This window comes from Rhea americana, unplaced genomic scaffold (assembly GCF_003343005.1).
Source record: "Rhea americana isolate MKP2758 unplaced genomic scaffold, rheAme1 scaffold_19, whole genome shotgun sequence".
Taxonomy (NCBI): domain Eukaryota; kingdom Metazoa; phylum Chordata; class Aves; order Rheiformes; family Rheidae; genus Rhea; species Rhea americana.
Window position 1 is genome coordinate 5,379,249 of NW_028186038.1, and position 18,564 is coordinate 5,397,812.

At 37.0% G+C, this 18,564-nt stretch overlaps 1 protein-coding gene across 11 annotated transcripts in view; it reads right to left on the reverse strand.

Annotated features, from left to right (window-relative positions):
- The window catches only part of ATG7 (autophagy related 7), a 141,940-nt gene that overhangs the window by 107,234 nt on the left and 16,142 nt on the right, over window positions 1-18,564 (reverse strand). For 9 of the 11 annotated variants that reach the window (XR_014895538.1, XR_014895537.1, XR_014895536.1 and 6 more), the window contains exons 11-16: window positions 15,878-16,022; window positions 15,109-15,267; window positions 7,217-7,411; window positions 1,787-1,990; window positions 1,419-1,534; window positions 664-739 (exon numbers count right to left, since the gene is read on the reverse strand). Coding sequence is in view for 1 of the 11 variants with exons in the window: in XM_085302446.1 (XP_085158572.1) it covers window positions 664-739; window positions 1,419-1,534; window positions 1,787-1,990; window positions 7,217-7,411; window positions 15,109-15,267; window positions 15,878-16,022 (895 nt within the window). In the remaining 10 variants the exon portion in view is untranslated. Of the gene's footprint in view, window positions 1-663; window positions 740-1,418; window positions 1,554-1,763; window positions 1,991-7,216; window positions 7,412-15,108; window positions 15,268-15,877; window positions 16,023-18,564 lie in introns of those variants that run through there. The other 2 variants (XR_014895539.1, XR_014895540.1) reach the window with 2 other exon arrangements.

Below are 18,564 nucleotides of genomic sequence, written 5' to 3' on the forward strand. Positions count from 1 at the left end.
CTCAAAGTCATGTAAGAAAAAAAAGCATGCCTGTTTCCTAAGACTGTAGTTTATATTAATAGCATCCTGTGAATTTAAAATGTAATTGTTAAGTAGTTAACAGAACAGAAATGTTCTGTGTGACCAAATAACAACTCCAGGAATTTCAGTGATCTGAAAAATAGTATCCTAAAACTGTATTTTTCACAGAAGTTTTTTGTTGAGTAAGAGACAACAAAGACTGCTCTATTGCATAAGAAACATGAATATTTTGGGAAACCATGGTAACTGTAATTTGGCTGGTTGTGAATTTGTTTCATCTCAGAAAGGATCAAAGAAGTGATTAACTTTCAGACACCTATGTTCTCAGCTCTGATACAGGCTACCTGAACACTGACTCCTCGCAAGGAAAGAAAAGTGAGAAGTTGTTCTGTTTATATGCTGTCTGCTAGCAGTTCCCGCTATCCAAATAAATTCCTGGAAAGTAGGCAGTGTTGGGACAGACATACCACTACTTCGGTTTGTGTAATGGCGTTTTTACAAACACAGAGAGTCAGTCCTTGGGTGAATGGTACCAGTATCCAGCGTGATTTTATTAACTATGCAAAGTCTGTGATATTTACCTGATATTAGCCCACAGGAGCTTGATGGATAAGCAAAAACCTTTAGTCACAGATTACTAACCTGATGTGGGACAAGTCCAAGAGAAGTAGGTGGTTCATTCATTCTATCATCACTACTGCTGGCCACAGCATAACCACTGCCAAAAATCCCCCCCAAAAAAAAATTAGAACAGGACAATGTACTAAATAGGTTCCTTTCTAGATTCTAAACTCTAAGCTTTAACAAAATGTCTTGAAGCTTACTGGAAGTTTTGACCATCTGGAAGGCTTGTAACTTACTCAGGTCTGAATCATAACATATTTTTTCTTTCACAAATTTTAAAGCCAGAAAACAAGCCTAAATTGCAGGTTAGAGAATTTAACAGAATAATTTCTGTATCAAGCCCATTAACTTTAAATTAAGATTTTGCAATACATGGCTTATCCTGAAGCCCTTCATGTGACAAAAGTACTTAGGATAGCTCCTTAATATACTCCAACACTCTCTTGAGCAAAGGAATGCCAAGATCCATTAATGAGAAACCTTTTTAAAAAATATTTGCAGTACTTTCAACTTTTAAGCTCAGAAAGAGGGAAAACTGTCACTCTCAAAGATAAGAACTTAAGATTTGATTATTCAGTTACCTCTTAGACACTGCTAAATTACAGTAATGTAGTATGAAGGATCTATACATTACATGAGTGCAATATTAAACTTCATAAAATTGTTATATTTAATGTGCACTTCCTGCTGCTTCTCCCAAGATTACATAAAATAATTCTTATTTCTTAGAAATCATCCTTTGAACATCAATCCTTGTCTCAGAAATGACTCACCCTTCTGGATGCTGCAAAACAGAAACCATTAATTCCACTGCAAGAGCTCCAGCTATCATGGCTAATCCAGGTCGACTGACTGTACACTGCTGGTCCAATGTCCGATCCCTGGTGGACTACAAAAGACAGACAAGTCTGAAGAAAAGAAAAAAGTAACACAAAAGTAACTAGCTGCCCTACTATACAAAACATCTCTGATTGTGTGCAAGTCAATTTCTTTGAGCTTCTTAATAAAAGATGAGCTAGTTCTTAATGCCATGTACATCAATATAAAAGGAATTTTTATGAAATAATATCTGAAGGCAATAAAAATTCAAGTCACAGCAAAAAAAGAGATATATTCACCATTTGCATAAGGTTCTACTCACATCCCCTGGTGCCACAACATCATTGCAGAAGTAGCAACCCAGTTTATAGCCAGGGATATTTGAAAAAAGTGATGATCCCAGAAGATCAGAAGAACCAGAGGCATTGTTGAAATATGAATCACTAGACTCTTGCTGTTTTGGTTTCTTTAGTCCATGTCTCATAACAACAAATGTGTCAAACCCCAATGCAGCATTGATGACCAACTATGAAAAATAAGAAGAGAACAACATACTCAAAGGAAGTCAAAAGAGAAGGAAAAAAAGGCCTTCAAGTATTATTCACTGTAAACTTAAAAAATATATATGTTTACAACAAAAAACACAGCACCAGAATCACCTTTTATGTATTTAACAAGCCATGCTTGAAATTTTTCCAGAAATACATTCTGTAGATGGATGAATGACCTATTAATTGCTTATCTATCATCCTGGCCATATGCACATATATTTGATAGGTGTAAAATTCCAGACTTGCTTTAAAAAAAAATCAAACAAAAAAAACCAACTTTGTTTCAGAAGTCCACAAAAACATATTTTTTTCTGTATCTTTCACACACATTCAACACAAATGAATGACTTCCTCTTATTGTTACACAAACCTACACACCCTTGCATACAAAAATCCTAGTAGAGAAACAGGAATTCCTTAAATGTGTAGTGCTAGTTTATATCTGAAGATAAGTTGTAGTTTCACAATAACAAACTATCAATATCACATGAAAGTTATCATGCACTAATATGGAACGACATTTATATCTCCAAATTTGGCCCAATAGGTACAGGGCCAAACGTATAGGTATAATTACCAGTATTATTGGAACAACTTATTTTGATTAGAACTCAATTATTTGTCAAGTATACTGCAGCTTCTGTACATGGAAGCTCTGAGTGCCAGAACTGCTCAAATGCCATGCAAGTACAACTGCTACCACACACAAGCCTTCATGTCATCTGAAATTCTATTTGCAGCCTTCTCAGTTTACTGTGGTCTGAAATTTAACACTCCTATGTAACAAAGAAATACAAGTCTAGGTTATGCAAAACAAAATTCTGCTCAGGGAGGAAAGTAATTAGTTATTCTTTATCATCTTCATATTCATGCACCCATACAGCAGCTATGGTCTAAGATTACATTGTCATTATTTTCCTCTTTCTCTTCAGTGTGTGACAAGAGCTTAGAGCAGAGTAATGTGAAACCATGTATGAAAAATAAGTTAGCAAAATTGTGAGTTACATGATCGTTCTAGGTATTCCAAATAATTTCTGGATATGCACATCTAACCTCGTTGAAGTTCTTTACTCTATCCTAAAGGAGCATCATGCTGCTGAATTTGTGATAGCACAGTCAGATCTACAGCAATTGCAGGACTGCATCTTATTACTGTATATACCCAGAAAACCTGAAGATGGATCTCCACTTTCAGAAAAGGAGTAAYGCAATAGGAGTGTTATTATCAGCTATTACTAATATTGCTAACCACTTCCCACTGCAATAGATTGTTTATCTTCCATTGTAATAACCTGTTTTCCGTTTCCTGTCCATCAACTATTTCAATTTAACTGCTTGAGGTTGAGCCAAAAAAAAACAAAAAACAAAAAAAACAAAACAAACAAACAAACAAAAGACAGTTGTTTTTAATAAAAAAAGATATGGAAAATTAAACTCTCAGCATGTATTTATAAAAATCTACCAAACCTTTGTTTGAAAAGCTCTAGTGCTCAGCTGGAACAGGGATTTAACATTTGACAGAATAGTGTGTTTGTCAAAGGTATTTATTTTGGGAGGGAAGAAAGAGGACTGCAGGAGGATGGAAGATCATTAAGGTAGTCAAATGATGACCTAGAGAAACTGGCTTATATTTCTATCCATGTATCCGTTATAGAGAACTTTGCATAGATTATTACTCACTGTATGTTCTTCATTTTCTAGGTGCTTGTCTTGAGACCTTGGATCCAAACTGTAGCAGTACTTCAGATTCTAGCTGTCATTCAAATTCACACATTTGAGTTAGAGCTACATGAAGTACGCTGAAAAGCAGACACTGAGCATTTCAGTTTGGATACCTTAAGGTTCGAGTCCTGTGTTTATTCAGCAATAGAGAATACTGTCTCCTTATATCAGATTGATTTTACAAAGATAAAGAAACTAAGATGCAGTCAGGGACTATGCTGTTGAATACCAGAAAACAGCCATAAAGAGGTTACAATATTTGTCCTGAAAGCATGACTTGCATAGTGTGAAGCAAATATAGTAGGGGACTACTAGCTAAAGAAACATGGAGAGAGGAGGGAAAAAAAAAAAAGCAGATGATCATTCAGCTTAAGCATACCATCATGCATAATAATAGGCTGGCATTTTTTAGCTTTTAGTGCTTGGCTTTGCAAACTTAGTATTATTCTAATGTAATTTTTGTGCTATTTTTAAACAGCTAAAAGAATGCTGAAAAAGAACTGTGCCAACTGCAGAAAAGACAGCAGGATTAAGCAGGAACTTACTAAATTATGTACACTCGTTCGGTTGCACCTGAGGTTCTACAAGTCCACGTGAAAGGGACATACTGGTCTTTCTATAGCCTCAAACACGAATTATGGTTCAGAGACGCATCTGAAGACTAGTGATTAAGTAGGCTCTACCTTGTCCATTGACACACCTTTTCTTGAGAATACTGAAGAAGGAATTCCAGATAGAGGTCCTCAGCTACTAATTTTCAGATGTTTCTCTCTCCCTACATTGGACAACAGGTAAATAACACTCATTTGAAAGGAAAACATGACTTTGAGAGTCATATTAACAGAATGTCCACATGCTATATTACCCTATCTTTTTCACCTCTATCAATGTATAGAAAAGATCATTTGCAGTGTAGTAAAGCTATTTTTAAACAAGGACAAATATCCCTCCTCACCCCTTAATGTGGAAACAAAAGCCCAAAGAAGGAACTGCTTCACCATCAATGGCCATGTATTCTAGAAATACAGAAAGAAGGAAGGAGATGAGGGGACAAGCGGGATTCACACACCTCTGAATCTCCCCTGTGATAGTTAAATTACTTCTAATTAGAATTACTGCTGTTAGCTGGCTAGCTGACTTCGAGGAAGAAATATTTCTGAATATACAGAGAGATTCGGGTTCAGAAAGAAGTTTCATTTCTGGCTACAAGGAAACCACGGAGTCCACTCAACTCAATCTCCACTCCCCTTCTGGGAGGCTTGGGAGCAGATAGGCTTCAGAGCTGGCAGAAGCAACAGTTCATGCTCAGCCTTTACATTCATTCAGACTCTGCAAAAACTTCAGTAAGCATCAGTTATATTGATTTTATGTGGGTCCAGAAACTAAGGCCCCAAACACGTATTCACTACGGCCACATCACAATTGAAACCTGTGCATGAAAGGACTGAAACAAAATTTAATAATCAATGTGAATCCAAACACAGAGGTTCACTGGCAAAAGGAAGTTCACTAGAGTACCCAATTTAAGAATGCGAGCCTGCTGCATATGATCACAAATCTATTAAAAAATAGTTTTATTAATTTTAGCTAACCAATATCCACTATCTACTTTTACTAGATACTTCTTTTATGCTTTATTTCTATTAGGAAATAGTATTCTATATGCCAATTTGAAATAGTATTCTACAAGCAGTTTCAGTTATGACAGAATGACATACATACTTAGCTTTTGTAAAATAAAAATGAAAAGTAGAATTCTAAATATTGTGTTGGTATTGTTGAGGAGTTTTGTTTTATTTTTTAAACAGACAAGAAAACTGGATGGAATTTAAGATCCTGGCTTAAAAGAAGGCTGAGAGAACTGTCAGAATTCAAAATAACCTGTTTACAAAGCAGCTGCAGAGGAAAATCAGTTAAGTTTACATCAAAATAAACTTCAGGAAAAAGGGGAATATACTTGGAGTATCATCTACTATCTAGTATCTATTTAAAAGATAAAAATAGCTAGAAATTTCACAAAGAAATCTGGACTGTCTCTTCTTCCTACTGTCTAGGGTTTTTTTGGAAATGCATATAAAAATCAATAAGAGAAACCAGACAATTAGGAAATTAAGTTAAAAGTGTCTTAATTGAAATACTGCAGAAGTCAGGATGTACAGAAGTCAAAGATCCAACAACACTGACTCAGTTGTRTCACACACACAACTTTTACTCTCTTGTGTTAAGTTCACAACTTAATAAATTGTTACAGACATCATTTTGTTTATGCCACGAAACATACAAGATGTGAACCGTTGTCAAGCTGATGTGTTAAAAGCATAATCCTTGCACTTCCTGATTTTCTATAATTATAATTGTGCAGACATGATACTACAAACTTAAAAAACTAAGAAATTTCAAGATTGCTGGAGACACTTTACCAAAGTTTACATCACAGGACCTAGGGAAATAAGTACTCAGGATAATTTACTTGGATTCTTCTGGAAAATCCTATTTGCAACATTATGTTGATTTGGAGATAAATGCTACTTCCTGAATGCTGTGTGATTTAGAATATTCTTCCATGGGAAATTTTGGATGTCATACTGAGCTCAGGAACAACATTCACACAAAACTAAAGGTTCCATTGTTCATATCCGATCCTAAATAAGGAGGTATTTGAGAAATAATAGTAAGAGATAAAATTCGCAGAAAAGGCCAAAAATTGCTCCAAATCTTTTCCCCGTACATTTTTCTGATTTTCCTGGGAAAACTTTGCTTTATTTCTCAATTTGCTTCCTGTAAACCAACCACAAAAGACATTTTGACTACATAAATACCTACAGAGTCTTCTTAATCTCTGATAAAGAGTATAAAGTTTAAATACTAACCTGAATTTTATTTACAATATAAGAAACACAAATAATTCATGATTTTTAATTCCGCATACTGCAGCCCTCTCCTTTCATTTCTCTTTACTTATAACATGAGGATTTCACTTTTATGTCATAAAAATGCACAAAGCATTCAACACTACCTGAAATATAGGTCMCAGGCTGAGTTTGGATTCATTGGGTAAACAGAAGAGTAAGGTTTCCAGTGAGGCAGTGATAAAACCCAGAGTTAACTTATGACCAAAAAAGTACTACCTTTCTAAGTCCACTTCTACACTTTTAGCATTTGAAATATATTTTTTTAAATGTAGTTTCAAACAAGTTACTAAAATTCATACCCCTTATCAGTCAATCATTATTGTAGTACCTTTAGTCCTCCTTAATATCATTCCCTTACTGTGAAATTACTTCTTTTAATATTACTAACACTTAGAAATAGTCATAGCCCAATTAAGCAAGGTCCTGAGCAATATGCTCTAAGTGGGCCCCATTTTGAACAGAGGGTCTGGACCAGTTGATCTCCAGAGGTCCCTTCCAACCCATATCATTTTATGATTCACATTTCCATACAACGACAAGGATATAAGCAAGGCATGTGTACAATACCTTCCTCTTACTGGCTGCAATGACAGCAGGAAGCCATCGACTCTCTCTAGTGTCCATTAGTAGGAAAACAACATCATGAGCATCAATAAGCTGTTCAAGTTTAGCCACATCCTTCCGAGCCTGTGCCATTGTTACTTCAGAAAAATTCACTGGATGGCCTGGCATAGGGATGCTCATGTTATATCCTTCTGAATTCTGGATAGAGATCAAGAGAAAACAACAACACATTAGAAAAATGAACTTGTGACTTAAGGGAATTACTATACCATGTGATGTGAATTGCAGAGTACAAATTCAATTACTGTTTGGCAGAATGGCAACTTTTTCATCTCTATGTCTATGCTGTGCACTAAAGCACAGTGCAAAAATTTTTGAGTGGGTGATAGTCTCAGCTGCTATATTTATTCAGACCAGAGCAGTTCGATGCAAACATACTAGTTCGTGTCATGAGACAGACCAACTGTGTTCAGATGGCTTTGTGCCTGAGCTAACAAGTCCTGTCTCTCAGAAGGGCTTCCTGACTCTGGCATATCACTATGAGAAGATAGCTAGACTGCTTCCAGCCCCAGAAGTAACAAACATCACTGCAAAAGCGAGCAAGCGGATCTTACGCATGAGTATAATCACGCTGTATTCACGTAAAACCTTTCTCCTGGATTATCTTTAAGGTCACTTCACATGCAGTGTTAAATGGATGTATACCCTCTGACTCTGAATACTGACTCAATTACAGTGAGACATATGTGAAGTATCGCACACTCTCTCCTTTGTTTTAAAATCTTTATGAGAAGAAAAACACTCTTGAGGGATTTCTGTGTAATTTGACCAGCCATATGTGAACTTGATATGGAAAAGAAAATGGAGACTTGTGACTCCAGCCCTTGAATGTCTGCAGCTTCCACTGCACAAATGCTGAAAGAGCTTGCTCCTATTGCAGAAACATGTATCTCTTCCAATTCTGTATTTGGGCAAGGCATATTGAGTAGAAAATGGCTGAAGAGTCAAATAAGCATATACAATGCAAACAATTAACTTACTCATTTGGAAACATGCTAACACAATCTGTCAGCCATCTGCTCTCAGAGAATAACAACAGATACTTCACGTGCGTTACAGAAGCATAACTCTGGCCAGTCTCCTGCTTGTCACTGTGCTGCAAGTAACTTACAATTTAATGACAGATTATAAAAACTGGATTAACTAAACATAAAATTACACAAAAGGAGATGCAGGGAAAGTCAGTGGAAGAGTTTTGCATAGACCAGTTCCATGCATAAATCATAAATCCAGTAAAGCCAAATATACACTGTCTTCATCATGAAGACCTCTAAAGAAAGAAAGAGCACCAGCTAAACCACCAACATATACAGCAGATTGGGAGAATGAATTTGGATAACATGAATCAACCACACCAAAGGATACACTTTTTTCATTTAATCTGCTAAGGGAAAAAAAAGCAGACTTCAAGGTGATTTCGTATGCTGTTAACAAGGCAGTTCCACTGTGTCCCAGCGAGGACAACCAGGATTCTGCATCACCAGCACAGACGCTGGAAAATAACTGGAGGAGGTTTTAGCTTCAGTGTCATTACCTCCTCCAAAGAGCTGTGGCAGGAACACAGAACTTAATTCACGCTGCGTATGAGTAACATATATATGGATAACATATAGCCCTCTGTACTGCAGACAAGTGCTGATTTGTTAGGTAAAGATGAATAAAAAAAAACTGTTGGCATTTAGAAGGTTGATTTGCTGTTTAAAAACAAAATGAACTAGTGAACAACACCTGAACACTAGCTGCCGAGCAATATGTTAACAAGAAATACCAAAATTTTCCCGAGATTCACAGAAAGACCCTCTCCAGTAACTAACACGATAGTTGTAAAAGAACATGCAAGCCTAGCAGCTTCAATAGTTCACCTGAATTTGAATAACTGTCCCTTGGAAAAAAGGCTGCAGTCACTACTAAAAGCAGCTGAGGTATACTGCAGTAGAACACTGGAAAAAACAGCTGAAATAGCACTTGATGATTGCACGTTTTTACTATTTTAGAGGAGCAGAAATTGTGCAGGCATCTCCAAAAATGTATCTTGCCAATTCCACAGAATTCCAAAGCCTTACGGAGTCTCTACGTGACAGAACAATTCTGCCAAATGACTCACAAAATGTATTACACTGTAACATTAAAGCTTCCATACTAACACAGGATTTAAAATGCCTCCAACTATCCAAAATAAAAAATACTCAGTTACCAGTCCATACACTTTTAGAACCGTGTACTTAACGAAAATTTGAATCATCCTTTACAAAAAACAGGACTGTATGTTGATGCATGTAATGCAGTTAGAGATAACGCAATCTCACACACTTTTAGCTGATCAAAGTGGTGCTTGAGGCTCCAGCAGTTTTGGGTTTTTTTTAAAGCAAACGTATGTCAAATTATTGCAATTTGTAGTGTAATCATAACCTTTTCTCACATTTTTACTAACATTTCTATTAACTTCCAGCATTTCTTTTTTAAACCTCAGCTCAAGTCCACTTAAAATATGTCTGTGCTCACACATTAAACCCAAACAGAAGTGTGCCACTGGCACACAAAAATTAAAAGAAATGAGATGCTACTATCATTAAATTGTTCTACTAGAAGTACCCACATAAACTGGCCCCTCATCCAACATGGTAGAAAGGGTAATAAAATACTGTACAAATTTCATGCCTGAATACTTCGGGAAAGGAATACATAAAAGCTATATATTGTCGCCAACAATACTAAATAGTTGTAGATTCAACAGCTATATGAATAACAGCACATTACTTGCTTGTACAAGCTTGCTTGTAATAATCTTGAAGTTGAATGAAACAAGTCAAATTCTTCCTTATCATTGCAAATGAAACAAGATTGTTATCTTCTTTTCCTATTAGAATGGATGTAAAATTAAAAGCAACAAAATAAATTCAGACACAGTTGCCGCAGCCCATTATTGGCAAGACGGGAAAGAACACACACATCAATGTGATGGAAGTTCAATCCACCTTATTATTCTACCTATCTGGCTTATATATCCTTTCAGCAGGCTCACGTGTTCACACACTTTACAAAGCATCGCTATTGGTTGCCTAGCATTGTCCAGGTGTATCTGCTCAGTCTCTAATTGACTGCTGTGTCGACTCCCTTCCCAGGTGCATATACTTCTGCTTATCTTGCTGTAAAATAGGCAGGGCCCCGACATCTCCCCCTCTTTTTTCAAAAACAGAGTCAGCTATCCTCTATGGATCGATTCCGAATGATGTTTTCTCTCTCATTAATATTCGTTAATGACCATACATGAACCACACCAGTTAATCCCAGCCACCAAGCCCACTGCGCCTTCATGTTTCTGTAGGCAACACTCCTGGGTTTGCTTCAGCACCCTGTAATGCCTTTGCTGCTTTGGCTCTCTCCTTTGTCAGTGACGGCCGCACCCACTTGGCTGGTATCCACATAGTTCTGTCCCCTGTGCTATCACAGCTGCGACCTCTTTATGCTTGTTGTAAACGACCTGTCAGCTTGGCTGTAGAGCTCTTGACGAATCTCTCTCAGCTGCTCTTGGTCCCCTAGSTCATCATCCGGCAGCGGGACCTTTACTGAATCAATGTCCATATTCGCTGGGGGAGCAGTAGGTTCCGGACGCTCCTCCCTTTCTCAGGGTGGCAGATCATTTTCTATTTCCCCCCAAGCCTCTTTTTCGGCTACGAACAAGGGACAGGCACACAGGGAACACTTGAGGTTATCATCGTCAGGCACCCCTTCACACTGAGGTCCTGAGCCACTCACAGCCATCCATTCTGAGTCCCTCGAGCCCTCCTGCTCCTCGTTAGTACTTTGTATGGCGCTGCGAATGGCAGCAGCAACAGCCGCTTCCTCATACAACTGTTCCAACATTAGTCGAACCGGTCAGTAAATCTTTGCCAACGACCGCGCCTCCTTGGATCCCACTTGCACGCTTTCCCACAGTTCCTTTCCAACTCGTTCCCATGCTTCCAGCTTGTATACTTGTGGAGCTTCTACTATAACCCCTTTTCTTCAGCACCACAGTAATGAATCAGTTAAGTCTGACTTCGTTATCTGGGTGTCCGTTTTCCAAGCCAATTTCAACAGGCTCCCTTACTTTATCGCTGATGCAGCAAACCCCATCCTGCTTCCCTGACTCACTGGTCAGCCGTGGCCACAATCCGCCTTTCTTYGGGCGCCCAGTTACTGTCGCTGGCCACAATCTGCCTTTCTTCAGACACCCAGCTACTGTCGCTGGCCACAATCCGCCTTTCTTCAGGCACCCAGCTACTATTGCTGGCCATGCAGGATCCTTGCCCGCTTACAGCTCCACTACTACCCCAGTTGGTCTCTGAGGATCACGTCGGGGTCACCAGATGCCGCAGCCCATTATTGGCAAGACAGGAAAAAACACACACATCAATGTGATGCAAGTTCAATCCACCTTATTATTCTACCTATCTGGCTTATATATCCTTTCAGCAGGCTCACGTGTTCACACACTTTACAAAGCATCGCTATTGGTTGCCTAGCATTGTCCAGGTGTATCTGCTCAGTCTCTAATTGACTGCTGTGTTGACTCCCTTCCCAGGTGCATATACTTCTGCTTATCTTGCTGTAAAATAGCCAGGGCCCTGACACACAGTAGTCAAGCACAAGGCCAATCAGGAGAAAAAGACAAAACAACTTATGAAAACTACAGGGAACTTCGTGTATAATATATTATCCACTGTGAAATGAAATAAAGTGATTTTATTACACAAGTGAATTACACAAAATTTTAAAACCAAAGTTTCAAAAATGTCTTCAGAATCCATCATTACTGCTTGGCTTCCCAAGGACTTTAAAGGATTGTCTGGATTTCCAAACACCAAAAGACAGCTTTGGCTATTCCTTCAGTACAAGATAAATGAGCAGGCACAAAATCCTGCACAAATAATCTTTTTATTCAGAGATATTTATACTGATGAATACGGATTTTGGTAACAAGCAACAGTGCAGTTTGCAGTAACAGATGCAGCTCTATTTTAAGACTTTTAGCAAAATCAGCTGAGTTATAAACATCTCCAGATAACAGTAGATTCCCTGTCCAAACTGTCCCAAAGCACCAAGACTACCCAGGCTAATTAAAGACCTATTGTTAGTACATGTGCCCAGCCTGCTGCTTAAACCTCACCACTCTCACATGCTGTCAGCATGCCATTAACAATTTGAATAAAGGAGATTTTATTCCAACAAAGCCCCATTCAAACTTGTTAATGCTACCATATTGTTTCTCTATATTTTTACTCATGGTAAAACATGATACCTCTTCTCCACAAATTCTACTGCGGATATGGTTTTGACTGAGCAAAATATATTACAAACATGCCAGAGGGGTACACAATGCTGTGTGCAACAGGTATCTCGTCATTTGTGCCACAGAGCTATGAAGCGATGTTTGAGTCATGCTGGAGGCAGATCAGGTATGACCCAAGGCATGAAGAAACAATAGGGAATGSATAACACTGCTAGAGATAATAAATCGCGAAAGCAGTGGTAAATGCAGAACACTTGAGGTATGGAAGAGAGAAAAAAAAATCCCTTACATATAGCATAGGCTGAAGACAGTGTACATATGCTAGTGGATATTTTTTTTTCTACCTACACCAAATGTACTAATAATTTCTTGATCAAGGCTCACTACAGCTTTACGTTATTGCTTCTCTTTTATTATTGGATGTTCCTCTCCCAATTATATTCAACTTTTTCTTTTTTTTTTTAAGCCTCATCGAAATGTAAATATTTTGCAGTACAGTCAGGTCTTGTGAGCTTCCTTGTTAGGAAGGACCAAGGAAGTAAAAGTTTGGGGGGGGTTACTTACAAAATAATCACATATAATCATGTGTTCTGCAATATTATTCAGTATTTCACATACAGTTTTTAACTATTCATTTTTTCCCAATATTCCTGTTTTCACTTCCTCAATTTTAAAAATTGAAAAAAATCACACTGTATTTCAATGTTAGTTGAATGCATCATGCTGGTACTCCAAGTAATAGTGTACTGCTGCAACCTTTTCTGTACATGCTTTATTATTTAATGTTTCTGTTATTAAATGAATACCACACCAAGTAACAATAATATTATAGTGCAGCAAGGTTAAAACAATTCTAGGAACTTTCAACTAATCTCTTCCTCATTTATTCATCAAGAGATCTGAAAGCGAAACTTTTATTGTTTTTCCATACTGGAGATAACCGATTCTCGAATGTTCAATAAATTACTGCTGAATATCAGTACTGAATTTCATAAAAAATGACAATAGGATTAACACAGATAAAAGCAAAACAAAGAGGAGTCCTTGGGTCAAACAAACAAACCTAAAAATGTCTGCAAAGGACTTTCTCTAAGGCTCGTTCACTGCACTGGACACTAGCAACACCACAGACCTATGTTACGCTGTTCTTATTGGTTAATAAAAATTATTATGGTTAGTAATAATTGGAGACATAAAATACAGAATTGAACAGTAAGTGTACTTAACACATTTTATTCCTAAACTAAGCAAGTTAAGATGTGGCTTGTCAGCTGAGCTCTGCTAACTATAGTTACCAAGTCTAAGATGGTCTCAAATCCAAAGCAAAAGCTAAAAACATTTCAATGACTTTTATCACATACCCAATGAGCATAAAATAATTTTGTTCGTGACAGACCAAGCTGAGTATGTCTTTCTTCTGGAATTACAGGCCAAATCATTTTTTCCCCCTCAAATGAAGGATGAAATAAAGAGATCAACAAATATTTATTAGTCATTCTGACAGATTTTTTTTAAATCTACTTTTTTAAAGAGCACTGAAAATTAAGAATGTTTGAATGTTATACACCCCTGGAGTCAAGGAGAATAAAGGCTGCCATGGGTGGGCCTTTCATCATAAAACTTTTAAAACTAACAAAAATTAATTCTTGTTTTTTGTTCCATGTCAGCTACTTCATTTTGATAATACGTTATTTCACTCAGGCTCCCAAAAAGAGAAGTACTTTGGTCAAAGGCCAACACTTGTACTGTGTTCTGCATCAGATTCAACCTCCTTAATTCTTAAACAAAAACAGACAAAAGAAGCCTTACATATCTAAATATTCTGTATTAAAATTCTAAGCAAAATAAGTTTATAATCAATATTTACTGCTATTAGGTTATTCTGCATAACATAAAAAGGGACAAAGACAGAAGAGGAACCAACTTCCAGATTTACAAGTTAAAAAAAAAATATTTCTCTTGCTTGAACTACACTACTGATCACTCATGAAGCACAACGTGGGATTATAGTGATCTTGAGAACACTGAATCATTTCATTCCAAAAGCACTATGACCAAATGAAGATTCAGTATTTGTTTCTTTTATGTTAAAAAATAAATTTTAAAAAAAATCAAATTTGGGGGATAAAATATAATAGAAAATCTCCAGGACTTTTCATTCCTGCCTTCAAGTCCTTCTGCTCCCATAATAGACAACTAACATGTTTCCAAACTCCCCATTAAGAGCAGAGGAGAAAAAAATACAACATTAGAAGCAGCTGTTAATGAAAGTTCATTAGTCACATACTAGACTAGAGAAGAATTTTACTTTATGATCAATGAGCTGCAACAAGGTTCAGATAATCCTTAACCATACTTCTTTATTAGGAATCTTTACTGCCACAAGAAAGTTCGTTAGTTGTGAAAATGTTTAGCTACTACAGTATAACATCTGTTTGTAGCAGTCTCTGCCCCCACCATCTGCTCATAACAAAGCTTAAAAAGTAACAGAATATGGTATAGTCATTTAAAGCCAATTATACTCTCAAAAAAATCATTAGCATATTTTAAATACTGATCTTACCACTCCTGGGAAGATTTTCTGCAGCCTATCTGCTGCTGCAATTGCCTTAGGYTTCCCACCGCTAAGACAGTCTTCAAACTCATACAGCGGCTGTCGTACAGGGTTGGAGTAGGAGATCTTTGCGTTATCCACAAATGTAATCTTCCTGACTCCCCAACCCTAAACAAGAAAGTAATTTAAGTAATGATAAGGACAGTGGGTTTAGCTATACTCTTTTGAGTCTCTAATGCCGGAAGCTCAAGAGGAGCTTTTTCAACTTTTATGGAAAGATCAAGCTACAAAAAGCTTTTGAATCTATTCACAGCAATAAGCTTATATTTGCACCGAATTAAGAAAACACACAAATTTGACTGTCAAAATACATTATTTAGCGGTAACCCCTGTAATCCTACTGAATTTAGTAAGATAAACATCCTCCAAAGTAAACATCAGCACAGTTACTCCACATGCTTCACTATGAACTTGATTTGCTAATTTACTCTAGAACTTCTAGTTCCACCTTTTTTAATGTAAATTAAATACATTTTATTATTCTGCTAAATTCTCTTACTAGTTACTATTCTACTGTTGGCAGAACTTCAAGTCGTTTCTACTGGCTACACAGATCTTACCTTTCCCCTGCAATTTGTAACATCAACATGCATTATCTATATATTAATACAAAAGCATACAACTTTCCCCTTATGTGCCATGCAGTTGCTCAAAAAAAAAAATCATACAGATTTTATCAGAAACAGCAGATTATTATTATGTTCAACTCAGGACTTACCATCAAGGTCCTCGCAACGCTACAACCCAGAGTACCAGCTCCTAGCAGCAGACACTTGGCAGACACAATTTTATTCAGATCAAGAGTAGGGACCAATCGCCAGCACATCAATTTCAAATTAAGATCCACTGATGACTCTGCTAACCTGTCATGAAATAAACAGCAATACTACTTCTGAATGTTTTTGTGTTTCAAGCAACGGCTTTTATTTGTACTGAAGAAGTTCTATACTTTTTTAGAAGAGGAAAAAAGCTTAACAGCCCATTCACTGTGCTTTCTCTCCTTAAGATATAGGCCACACCTATGTTCTCCTGACACCTTTCCCTTTTTCCATGTTTGGTCTCAGCTGCCTTTGAGCTTTCTTTTGTTGCTGTTGTCAATCATGATAAAGACAAAGCATTTTTTTTTCCTCAGTCGCCTGCATTTTTGATCCTTTACTTCTCTTTTTCTTGTTTCTTACCTTTTCAGCTCACTGGGTTGGAGATTTACTGTTCTACTATATGGTACCATTTCAGTCCAACATTTTATTTACACACAAGTATTCTGAAGAAAAGGCTGGTCTATCAGAAAGGGTCACTCCAGTTCCCTAATGGAAGCCATCGGAATACTACTGATGCAAAATAGAAGTGATTAGGCTGACAGACCAAATTTAAGCTTCTCCTTCCACGAACATGTCTAGATAAAACACTGCTAAATTTATAGATACCTGTACCTGATTCTCCAAAGTAGAATGCTTCTCAATTTAGATAAGAAAATAATATGCCAGCTAGATCATAAATATTATAAGCAACTTCAAATATGGATAACAAAAAACAAAATCACGTAGGGATAATTTGAGTCGTTAATAAAGAGCACGGCCAGTAGATCTGAAACAACTTAACTTTCTGCTGCTTTTACTCTTGTGAGATGACACAACATGTTTTTAAGCACTCTAATTACAAGTCCTTCTAACCATTCTGCGCCATTCAGATACAAAGAAAAAACATATTCAAACATAAAAAACTATCATGTCAAAAGTCATCCTACTTATACACACACCCACACTTTCTGAATATTCAATTTCTTTGACTTCCTCTTGTTACCAAGGTGCTGGCCAAACACTGCTTATGTACATTTTTATAAAAGCTGTGACTGCAGTGCCTAGAAACAGAACAGTAAATTATTACTGAAACAATAGTAGTAAGATGGTTAGGAAAGCGACAGCTTAAAAAAAAAAAAACAGTAGACATTTGTAAAGATGGCTATTAACCATTGATTTCATGCTAAGAAAGTGCTCTCTTTCAACAGCCAAGACATACAGAAATGAAATGCCAGAAAAAACATCAACTAGCTATTCCGCAATCTTCTAAAATCTACTGCAGTCACATACTTCCTTAGGCATTGGAACAAATCTGTAAAGGCTTCTGAACAAGGTAACAATCTCATATATAAGATCTGGGTAACATCTGATGCAAACAAAAGAATAGTTTCTCCATCAAGATTTCTTTCTAGGTAAGCTCAATGATAAGACACAGACCATTTGTCCATAAACTTTTGTTTCTTTTGTACAGAACAACTGGTTCTATGCATCTACCTGCATCAGTCCTACAAATTATTACATCTGCTCTCTGAAGAATCAGTTCTTTGTGGCTGTTTTGGAAGTAAAATGAGGCAAGAAAGCCATTCAGAAACAAAGGAAATGAATGGCAAGTTCAATCTAGTGTCAGATCTCCTAGTCATCAGAACACAAAGGTCTTAAAACTCTTCCAAGTCACATCACTGTAATGCACCCATGGGGTGGTAACTGGCATAGGAAAATACTAGAATAAGAAAACCATTCCATTAGTGTATATACACCTCTGAGCATGACTATTTCATTCAGTGTCCTGCTTCCTCTTTGCAAAGATTACATTGCTTCACACAGAACTTCACTGCTTGTCCCTTTGCATCATCTCATGTAACTCCTAAAACTTCTTTTGTCCTTCTTGTCTTCAGATCAGATAAGCATGTATGCTCTCAGATTCCCGACAGTTTAATTCCCTTACAAGTCATAAAGGTAACTTTTGCAATCTCCAGCAAATTGTTTAATGAGGATTCAAGACCATAATTGCCTAAAATGTCAAATTACCAAAAATCTGTGTGGGCACTAAGGGAAGTGAACATGCGTACAAATAAAGGTGGTCAATTACAATTACTTGAAGAATTAGGAGTCCTCAGCTGACACTTCTCAAATGACTATGACCATCCTCTGAATCGCTGTAATTGCAAGACAAAATGGTTTATCTTGTTAGATAAAATATGTTACCCTAAACGATCAGATCGGCATATCACAATATTGGAACACAAAGAGCACATGCAGTTAGTGAAAGCAGATGACCTGACAGGCTGCAACTACACCATTTGCAATTCACTGACCATACTTTATGTGCAAAATGGTGAAGATCACTAAAGGTCACGCCTCCTGTGCTATTTCCTGTCACACTAAGAATTCTGAAAGGCTAAACTGTTCTCTGTATTTATTTTCTGTAAATTAAACAAATAGATACAGAATTCAACATGAATCACACGCTTGTAACACTACAGGCCAGATTCCATTCAGTTTTGAACACATTTGAACTATTAAGTTACAAACACAAATTGCAAACACTTCTGCATGTAATGCACTCTCCTCTAAAAATCCCTACTTCCAACAGGACTGTTCAAAGACT